This window comes from Argopecten irradians, chromosome 2 (assembly GCF_041381155.1).
Source record: "Argopecten irradians isolate NY chromosome 2, Ai_NY, whole genome shotgun sequence".
NCBI classification, from domain to species: Eukaryota; Metazoa; Mollusca; class Bivalvia; order Pectinida; family Pectinidae; genus Argopecten; species Argopecten irradians.
In genome coordinates, this window is record NC_091135.1 from 16,333,529 (window position 1) to 16,344,378 (window position 10,850).

At 38.6% G+C, this 10,850-nt stretch overlaps 1 protein-coding gene across 1 annotated transcript in view; it reads left to right on the forward strand.

Annotated features, from left to right (window-relative positions):
* Window positions 1-10,810, forward strand: part of LOC138316467 (sodium- and chloride-dependent taurine transporter-like) — a 30,111-nt gene extending 19,301 nt beyond the window's left edge. Inside the window, exons 6-13 of the mRNA XM_069258161.1 lie at window positions 4,636-4,770; window positions 5,219-5,322; window positions 5,446-5,570; window positions 5,964-6,076; window positions 6,207-6,344; window positions 7,149-7,251; window positions 10,263-10,363; window positions 10,643-10,810. Coding sequence (XP_069114262.1) covers window positions 4,636-4,770; window positions 5,219-5,322; window positions 5,446-5,570; window positions 5,964-6,076; window positions 6,207-6,344; window positions 7,149-7,251; window positions 10,263-10,363; window positions 10,643-10,810 — 987 coding nt within the window. The remainder of the gene's footprint in view (window positions 1-4,635; window positions 4,771-5,218; window positions 5,323-5,445; window positions 5,571-5,963; window positions 6,077-6,206; window positions 6,345-7,148; window positions 7,252-10,262; window positions 10,364-10,642) is intronic.
* Window positions 10,811-10,850: the final 40 nt, after the last annotated feature.

Consider the following 10,850-nt stretch of genomic DNA (forward strand, 5'->3'; position numbering starts at 1 on the left):
TCGTCCGGGTAAGGTGGGTATAACAACAGGTAATGTGTCGTCCGGGTAAGGTGGGTATAACAACAGGTAATGTGTCGTCCGGGTAAGGTGGGTATAACAACAGGTAATGTGTCGTCCGGGTAAGGTGGGTATAACAACAGGTAATGTGTCGTCCGGGTAAGGTGGGTATAACAACAGGTAATGTGTCGTCCGGGTAAGGTGGGTATAACAACAGGTAATGTGTCGTCCGGGTAAGGTGGGTATAACAACAGGTAATGTGTCGTCCGGGTAAGGTGGGTATAACAACAGGTAATGTGTCGTCCGGGTAAGGTTGGTATAACAACAGGTAATGTGTCGTCCGGTAAGGTGGGTATAACAACAGGTAATGTGTCGTCCGGGTAAGGTGGGTATAACAACAGGTAATGTGTCGTCCGGGTAAGGTGGGTATAACAACAGGTAATGTGTCGTCCGGGTAAGGTGGGTATAACAACAGGTAATGTGTCGTCCGGGTAAGGTGGGTATAACAACAGGTAATGTGTCGTCCGGGTAAGGTGGGTATAACAACAGGTAATGTGTCGTCCGGGTAAGGTGGGTATAACAACAGGTAATGTTCGTCGGTAAGGTGGTATAACAATAATGTGTCGTCCGGGTAAGGTGGGTATAACAACAGGTAATGTGTCGTCCGGGTAAGGTGGGTATAACAACAGGTAATGTGTCGTCCGGGTAAGGTGGGTATAACAACAGGTAATGTGTCGTCCGGGTAAGGTGGGTATAACAACAGGTAATGTGTCGTCCGGGTAAGGTGGGTATAACAACAGGTAATGTGTCGTCCGGGTAAGGTGGGTATAACAACAGGTAATGTGTCGTCCGGGTAAGGTGGGTATAACAACAGGTAATGTGTCGTCCGGGTAAGGTGGGTATAACAACAGGTAATGTGTCGTCCGGGTAAGGTGGGTATAACAACAGGTAATGTGTCGTCCGGGTAAGGTGGGTATAACAACAGGTAATGTGTCGTCCGGGTAAGGTGGGTATAACAACAGGTAATGTGTCGTCCGGGTAAGGTGGGTATAACAACAGGTAATGTGTCGTCCGGGTAAGGTGGGTATAACAACAGGTAATGTGTCGTCCGGGTAAGGTGGGTATAACAACAGGTAATGTGTCGTCCGGGTAAGGTGGGTATAACAACAGGTAATGTGTCGTCCGGGTAAGGTGGGTATAACAACAGGTAATGTGTCGTCCGGGTAAGGTGGGTATAACAACAGGTAATGTGTCGTCCGGGTAAGGTGGTATAACAACAGGTAATGTGTCGTCCGGGTAAGGTGGTATAACAACAGGTAATGTGTCGTCCGGGTAAGGTGGGTATAACAACAGGTAATGTGTCGTCCGGGTAAGGTGGGTATAACAACAGGTAATGTGTCGTCCGGGTAAGGTGGGTATAACAACAGGTAATGTGTCGTCCGGGTAAGGTGGGTATAACAACAGGTAATGTGTCGTCCGGGTAAGGTGGGTATAACAACAGGTAATGTGTCGTCCGGGTAAGGTGGTATAACAACAGGTAATGTGTCGTCCGGGTAGGTGGGTATAACAACAGGTAATGTGTCGTCCGGGTAAGGTGGGTATAACAACAGGTAATGTGTCGTCCGGGTAAGGTGGGTATAACAACAGGTAATGTGTCGTCCGGGTAAGGTGGGTATAACAACAGGTAATGTGTCGTCCGGGTAAGGTGGGTATAACAACAGGTAATGTGTCGTCCGGGTAAGGTGGGTATAACAACAGGTAATGTGTCGTCCGGGTAAGGTGGGTATAACAACAGGTAATGTGTCGTCCGGGTAAGGTGGGTATAACAACAGGTAATGTGTCGTCCGGGTAAGGTGGGTATAACAACAGGTAATGTGTCGTCCTGGTAAGGTGGGTATAACAACAGGTAATGTGTCGTCCAGGTAAGGTGGGTATAACAACAGGTAATGTGTCGTCCGGGTAAGGTGGGTATAACAACAGGTAATGTGTCGTCCGGGTAAGGTGGGTATAACAACAGGTAATGTGTCGTCCGGTAAGGTGGGTATAACAACAGGTAATGTGTCGTCCGGGTAAGGTGGGTATAACAACAGGTAATGTGTCGTCCGGGTAAGGTGGGTATAACAACAGGTTATGTGTCGTCCGGGTAAGGTGGGTATAACAACAGGTTATGTGTCGTCCGGGTAAGGTGGGTATAACAACAGGTAATGTGTCGTCCGGGTAAGGTGGGTATAACAACAGGTAATGTGTCGTCCGGGTAAGGTGGGTATAACAAACAGGTAATGTGTCGTCCGGGTAAGGTGGGTATAACAACAGGTAATGTGTCGTCCGGGTAAGGTGGGTATAACAACAGGTAATGTGTCGTCCGGGTAAGGTGGGTATAACAACAGGTAATGTGTCGTCCGGGTAAGGTGGGTATAACAACAGGTAATGTGTCGTCCGGGTAAGGTGGGTATAACAACAGGTAATGTGTCGTCCGGGTAAGGTGGGTATAACAACAGGTAATGTGTCGTCCGGGTAAGGTGGGTATAACAACAGGTAATGTGTCGTCCGGGTAAGGTGGGTATAACAACAGGTAATGTGTCGTCCGGGTAAGGTGGGTATAAACACAGGTAATGTGTCGTCCGGGTAAGGTGGGTATAACAACAGGTTATGTGTCGTCCGGGTAAGGTGGGTATATCAACAGGTAATGTGTCTTCCGTCAATCAGCAATACACTTATTCATAACCACTGGTAGCATCCTTATAGAGGTTATTTTTACAAATGATCAGGCTGATTCCCAGGGCCCTGAAGGATGGGTCCTAAGGGACCAATTGGTTTTTTTTTTATAAACGACTTCTCTGAAACTAAACATGGAATATCATTCATATTGCATTGGTAGTATCCTTTTGGGGATCCGACAAAATTATGTAAATGGTGGGGCCGATTCCGGGCCCTTAAAGGCGGAGCCCAAAGTGGTTTTAGTCATATTGCTATAAACGACAACTACTCTAGATGTTACGAATGAATATCGCTCATATTTTGTATGAAGCGTCCTTATGGGTAATTATAAGTCATGTTGATTTTGAATCTAATCTGCAGCAAATGCGCTGTTGTTTCAGGTTAAAAGTTTTTTAAGAGTTTTGTTAAGAGTTTTTGTCACAAATTAACCAGGTGAGAGATAAGGCCTCATGGGCCTCTTTATATCCGTGGTTTCGGTGTATATGTAAAATATATATATATATTTGTATATGTATTAACATAAAAAGTTACTATTGCAATTCTTTAAACCAGGATACACTCATATTAAGCACCAGGATGTTTTTATTTCAGTCAGGATGTAAGGTCCAAAACAATGGCGCCTGTCTCACTTTGACCACAACTATTTTGCTGTATCCTATTGGGTCGATGTTTTTTATCCCCGCGATACGCGTTTGCGGGGGATATTAAATTGGGTTCCGTCCATCCGAGATTCTTTTCCGGGCTATAAATCAAAAACCGTTCAAAAAAACTTCTTGAAACTTTCTGTATACATCAGATAAGTACCCTAGTTGTGCCTTTTGCTATTGCGGACCTTCCATTTTGGGAATTTTTCCGTTACCGAGGAAACTTACTCAAAATACCAAATTACTATTTCCTTTTGTTTCCGGTCTATAACAATAAACCGTTCAACGGTGTTACAGGAAATTTTCTGAATATATCAGACAAGTCCCCTTATTTTGCCTTTTGTTATTGCGGACCTTCCATGTTAGGTGGTTATATTTCTGTTACTATGGAAACTAAGATAAAAATACCAAATTACTACATTCCTTTTTGTTTACGAGCCATAACTCCAAAACCGGTCAACGCAGCTCCATGAATCTTTTTGTATATATCAGACAAGTGCCCTAATTGTGCTGTTGTGGACCTTCAATGTTTTGTTAACATGGGAACACACTCAGAAACTGTTTGGTTTTTTTGTCACCTGGTGTTATTTTTTAAGTTTTACAATGCTCGCATATATTTAACATTGGGTCTCTATTCTAACTGCGGGGCGCGGGGGATAATTCCACGCTTTGCGGCTTCTTGTTCTCTCATATATTCAGTACACCTATTAATACCTGACAGGATGTCCCGATGATTTTACATAACTGTATATTCTCTCGAGAACATAGTTTCCCTTACATCAGTTCCACTAATGGAACCGCGTTATGTCTTTTTTGGTATACGCAATAACACAACACTTGCACTGCCTCGAGAGTTTAAGTACGTATACGTTCTTGTCTAGCTACATGTAAAATCACATCAGGAAGGGATCCGGCTTACAAACTCTTTCCATAAAATAAACATTTGACTTCCTCTGTAAGAGTGTGCGTTGACACCTCGGCTCAAAATGAAGTAGGAAGGTATTTTTAGCCTGATAGAAATAGCAGATTTATAACAGTTTGTCGTCTATTGATGTTTCACCTGACATCGTTTGTTTTCCAAGCAAGTTGATAAAACATACCCAGATTTTTAGCAGAGTTAGTTGGAATAGTGCAAAGTGGAGTTCTGATACCTCAAATAGTCATTAATGCACGAAAGAAGTGATATCTGATGTACATTTATCTGTTACTTAAAGAGCGTATACATATCTGCAAATTGTCAAATATCATACCTAATTATTACCTATTATATGTGTAGGTTGTATATTTCACGGCCATATTTCCTTACGTCATACTGACTGTTCTCTTGGTGCGAGGACTGACGCTAGATGGCGCCGGAGAGGGTGTGGTATACTACCTTAAGCCAGACTTGTCAAGGCTAGCTGATATACAGGTATAACAAAGTATATAGTAGTTAATATGGATTGTCGTACAATGTATTTTGGTATAAAATGACTGAAGGCAGTGCCTTGCAAATTAATACGTCATGTTAAAGAATTCTCTTCCAAATCACTTGAACATTTACAAATAAGAGCGATAACATTGAGCTTCTACCGGATAGATATTACCCTAATCGGAATCAGAGGAGTGTTTAACCGCTTGGTAATATAATGAGATTGCTTCAAATCATCATATCCATGGTGATTATTTTAATCATCATTCCCATATAAAACCAAAACGTAGAAGTGTTTCACACTTCGCGCCCTTATTAACAACATATAGGCACATTCAGATTATTAAATATATATAATTACCATTCCACTGTTTTAAGATAAACTGACGAGTTACGGAAGAATTGGTCTGATATGAAGGTTGATCGTTAGCTACTGTTTTGATCACAGGTGTGGATCGATGGAGGGACACAGGTATTTTTCTCCTATGCTGTAGCATTAAATCAAATCGTAACCCTTGGGAGCTACAACAAATTCACAAATAATTTTTACAGGTAAATATATTTTTATCCATTCGATATTAAGATCTCTCATAATTCATTCCGTTACTTTTGCCTTTTGATAGGGGTCATCTTGATGCACATATATGCACATATATATCAGTTCTTCGTTTTCAGAGATGCTATTCTGATATCGTGTATCAACAGTGGTACTAGTCTGATCGGCGGCTTCGCTGTATTTTCTGTTCTTGGGTTCATGGCTAAACAACACAATATTCCAATAGAAGACGTAGCCAATGCAGGTATGGCATCTTATTTTTTGTGTCTAAATCAAAGCACTGTTAATGCATTATATTGTAGGCGTTAAATGACTAAATATGAAAATATGGATCTACATCTAAAATCTTAATATGATAGCATACATTTAATTTTTGCATTGTATGAATTTTTCTACAATGTGTTTTCTGTAGATTAAAACTACTCACAGAATATTTCACTCATAATATAATTAACATATTCATAGAATTTTATTTCATATGAAGTTGAATATTAACAACATTTTAATACCGATATATTGTTTAACAACTCCTCAACAACAAATTTGTTTGTACTTACCTTTGTTAAAACATTCCTATGTAATGTATTCGTGAAATTCCCCTTTTGTATGATGTGTGACCTGTTTACTTCTGGTCCAGGTCCCGGTCTTGCTTTCATTACCTACCCTAACGCTGTCACACAGATGCCGATCTCTCCACTATGGGCCGCACTCTTCTTTTTGATGATACTTCTGCTTGGACTCGATAGTCAAGTGAGTAAACATTGATACATAACAACTACAATCATATCAACATTTATTAAGAAACCATTCTCATTATTCATTGTCCATTAGGTTTTGATTTGTATGATTTTTTGACAATACTCTTACATGATCTGTTAAGTTTGCTGGGGTTGAAGCTGTGATTACTGCGATGATGGATTTGTTTCCCAACTTAATGCGGAGAGGAAATCGCCGGATGTTTATAGTCGGAGTGTACTGTCTTGTGACCTTCCTCGTTGGTTTGTCCATGGTATCAAGGGTAGGTGATATATGACTATCTGACTTGTCTTGTATGTGTGTAAGTCATTGTGGGTAGAAGGCGGGGGAGGGGGGAGGGGCTAAGTTATAAATACTTGAGGAGAAACATAGAGAGCCTTCTCGAAAAAAAAAGACTGTGTCTTTATTAAAATTCACATTCTAGTTTCAGAATTTTGGTGTTATTTGTATCACGAGAAATTTATTCTTGCAATTTTTTCGCTTAAAGTAGACACGCAAAAGTGTTTCCCTCTGCTATAAAAAATCCATCTCACTATTTGAAAACAAATATTCAACTTATCATTTTTGCGATGTTGTTTTAATGCAGAGATTACACAATAAAGCAAACATAAAAGAAACTTAGTTTGCAATATTGGTCATAATGTTAATTTCGATTTATATAGATATTTAAATATTAATCATATTTTTGCTGCAACGTTCTGAAGTACAGATAAAACATCTTCAAGTCAATTTGACCTGAAAAGAGCGTGATCTGAAATTCACAAAAATCACCTGAAAATGACTTGAAATCGAGATCAAATTCACATATAGAAAACGTCAGGTCATGTGAATTATGTCAAATTTTCAACATGTATTTCAGGTCAATTGCAAATTAAAAAAAACCAACAACTTATTTAGGTAAAATACAATGAAATCATGTCAAATTCAGGAGAATTGCAAATCATGTTCTTGACCTAATTTAACGTTTGAGTAAGTAATTTCCACTAATAATCTATTAGTTAGTTAACACCGAAGACGATTCTGATAATGTCATAAAACCGTACATACCGACGATTCTTTTTTCCAGGGTGGGATGTACATCTTCCAGCTATTTGACTACTACTCGGCCAGTGGAATGGTTCTGTTGTGGTCTGTATTTTGGGAAGTTGTCGTCATAGCCTGGATCTTTGGTACGTTGTCGTGTATCACTTCTTGTCGCTATATACAAAGTTATGTCACCTGTAGAGTTACATCTACCCGACTATAATATATGACTCACAAAACGAAAATACAGTAAGAACTGATGTTTACAAGCAGATTAATTGAACAGGATAAAACTGTTATCATAACCCAACAACATTCACAAAATATGACATCAATCCTTATAATGTCAAAATTTCCAATATCTCTGCAAATTGAACACAAAATTGAGGCGATATCATAGAAATTATTTAGGAGATAATATATATAATCACTCGTTTCATTTTTTAGAGGGATGTTTTCTTAGTTATAGAGTCTCTTATTATCTATCCTGTTTGCGAATACTGAATCGCAAATTTGTGTTAATTTTTATATCTGCATATGTATTTTCCTGAATTTCATACCAACGTTTTCAAGTTTCTCAGTCTCTAGGTTATTAGATATATTTCAGTCTTACTGAATTTCAGATTTACTTTACACTCATAATAAATACAAAATGAAAATTGGCCTCTCAGAGATAAGCAAAATATTTTGTCCGTGAATATAGCTTAGGGCCAGCTGCATATTATATGATATTCAGAACACCCGATGCTTTCTGAGCTCGTGTACGTTTTAGAGATCAAAGGTAGGAAAATTCCAGATTTAGTCGCCTTTTACGATCATGGGGTGGGGCATTAGGCAGAATTCTAGCATCATACATTCAGTGTAGTTGTTGCGTAGGATTTACTTTTAAAACAAATTGAAATAACTTAAAGGCATGCTATAAATATTTGGAAAAACTGCAGATGCTTAGTTGACGGATGTCATTCAGTACTCAATATTTATATTTTCTCTTCGTTTTACTTCAATGAAGCTAGTACCAATCACTCCATTTTCAAAGAAGGTGCTTGGTCACGCGCTGACCTCTGACCGACGCGAGAATACATTTTGACATTGTTAACATTGTGACCTAGTTTAACGCCTCCTTTTATTCAACTCTCTGCAGTACATTTACAAACACAGACGGTAATGTTCGATAAAGTGATATCAAATATTCTCAGTACTATGAAGGCAATTTCGGAAAGTACGCATACTTTGATAAAACGCTGATATAGGCTCAATCCCTTGGGAAAACAATGCTTAACATACTTGTACCTAACGCAATGAAGTTCACCACGCATCTAAGTAGGTTGAATCGAACTCTAATCGTTACGATAATGAACAATATGCAAACGATGACATAATTTAGAAGCGATAAGTTCCATGTAAACACGCTCAGATTATAAAAACTAACTGACCGCAAACATTTCAAATCGATATATCACTACTTACTTTAAAGCTGACAATGCAAGTTAAAATTATTAAAATGATTTTTTTAATAAGTATACTCTTTTTTTCAAGAATCGTTTATGAGACATTCCCCGGTTGAGGACAGCCATTTTTCGTTTTACATTCCGACGACTCACCGACCCCTATATAAAGCGCGTGAATCGACACACGTGCGCTCATTCATGTACCTAAACACCTAGCAGTCTACAGGTTATATTACCTACAAATAGGTATACAAAACCCTCACCTGTAAAACTATATGGAACTTTTTTAGCAAGAAAACATGTCAACTCCTCCAAGTTGTCAATTAGATGTTTCTCAAAATAAAATCCAACGCAAGTGAATAGAAATCCAAACAATAATCCGTCCACATATCTCCACGTATATCATCGTACCCGATGCACTCAACTGACCATATACACGTGACTACGTACCTGACCCGAACGAGCGACAACTATCAAAAACACACACGTGTCGTTCTACATGTACGTGTAAAACCTACTGTATATTGAAGTGTTTTATTAGTTCGTATTGGACATATGTTGGGATTTAGCTGACAACACATTCATCTATTACTTCAACGAACTATTGTCAGGTGAGTGCAGTGTTTATTTTCAATTTGACATTGTTATTTGCAATATCGGGGCATGAGTATCTGAGACAAGACATGTTTAGAATGATACACGTGTGTCAAGTGTCCCGTGCTTTATATAGGGGGTTGGCCAGTGAAGGTTACTAAGCAGAGCAAAAGAAAAATGGCTGCCACTTCCTTAGATACCACACTGTCATAACTAGGGGATGTCTCAGAAACAATTTTTGAAAAAAAATTTCGTTAAAATATTTTTTTAAAATTTCAACTGCATGTTTTTATCTTGCATTGTCAGCTTTAATCTGAAATTTTGATCCCAAATATTCAGCTGACAATGACATAACCACATTTCAAGAATAACACAAAACTATTTGCCAATGATCTGCGACAAAATCACATTTCAAAGACGTTTAAATATCAATCCCATGTTATTTTACTGCATTGCATTCCATAGACACAGGGGATCGGTTTCACGCCAGTTTTAGTAAATTGGAATTAAATATCAGCTACAAAGACGGAAATACAGCAATCTGTTACATTATTCAATAACTGAAAATGAGCTTTAAAAGTTTTGATTATGTGTAAATAAACCAACTCTTTGGCAATCACCAATCATCAATTTCTTCGAACCTTGTACTGCCCGTACTGTACAGCATATTTAAAGCGACATACAATTTTTATAAAATTAAACCAATAATTTCTGTACTTAAAAAGTATATCAAAGGCCCTGATTAAAACTATTTTCGGAACTATATTTTGTGCTACAGTGTACGTTGGCGACAACAAGATATGTACGATAAAATATGCAACTGGTACAATGTTGCGAAGTTAAAATAATGTTACACCAAATACATCAACTTTGAATTTTTCAATACTGGAAATTTAAAATTTGTTAACGTAAATGAAAGGAGTGTTTACCAAATTTGTTTTTAGCATTCACTGATGAAGCAAGTTCTGCTCGTGCAAAAAGTGCACGGACTGATCTGCAGTTGATTTCATTTGCACGCGATGAACTTTCTTCATCAGTCAATGCAAGCAAGAAAATTGGTCCGCAATCCTTAACACACGCACATGATTTATGCAATTGCGTATTTTGCTCACAAGGTGCTGATAAGTTTTATGACGCTATAGAGATGATGATTGGCTCCCGGATTAATCCTTATCTTCACTTCTGCTGGAAATACCTGTCACCCGTGCTGTGTATGGTAATGTATCCGTTATTATTGTTTGATGGTATTCAATGTAATCGTTATTAATAGTATTTGATGAGAATTATTTGTCATTATAAGAGTTGTATACCTGATGCTAACTGTTGCAGTAGCATTGTTATAGTATCTAATATGTCTGAGCCAATAAAACTCGAAATTTGTTTTTTTTTTCATTTTTTTTTTAAATAAAGTCATTTTCCTGTTTATATGTGTCTCTGTTTCTACCCTGTTTGCGATTACGGCCGTATTGGTCACATTATTATTATTTGTTTTTAGGGGCTGCTGTTGGCGAAGTTTATCATGTTTCGTCCACTAAAATACAACAAGACTTACGTGTACCCTGACTGGGCCCAGGGGTTTGGCCTCATCTTAGCACTGTCGTCTATGGTGTGTATCCCTGTCTTCGCGCTCTTCAAACTAGCGGACAGCAAGAGGATCATTTAGACAGGTAGGATATAGTGTCGTCTGTTTCCATTCCGTTGTT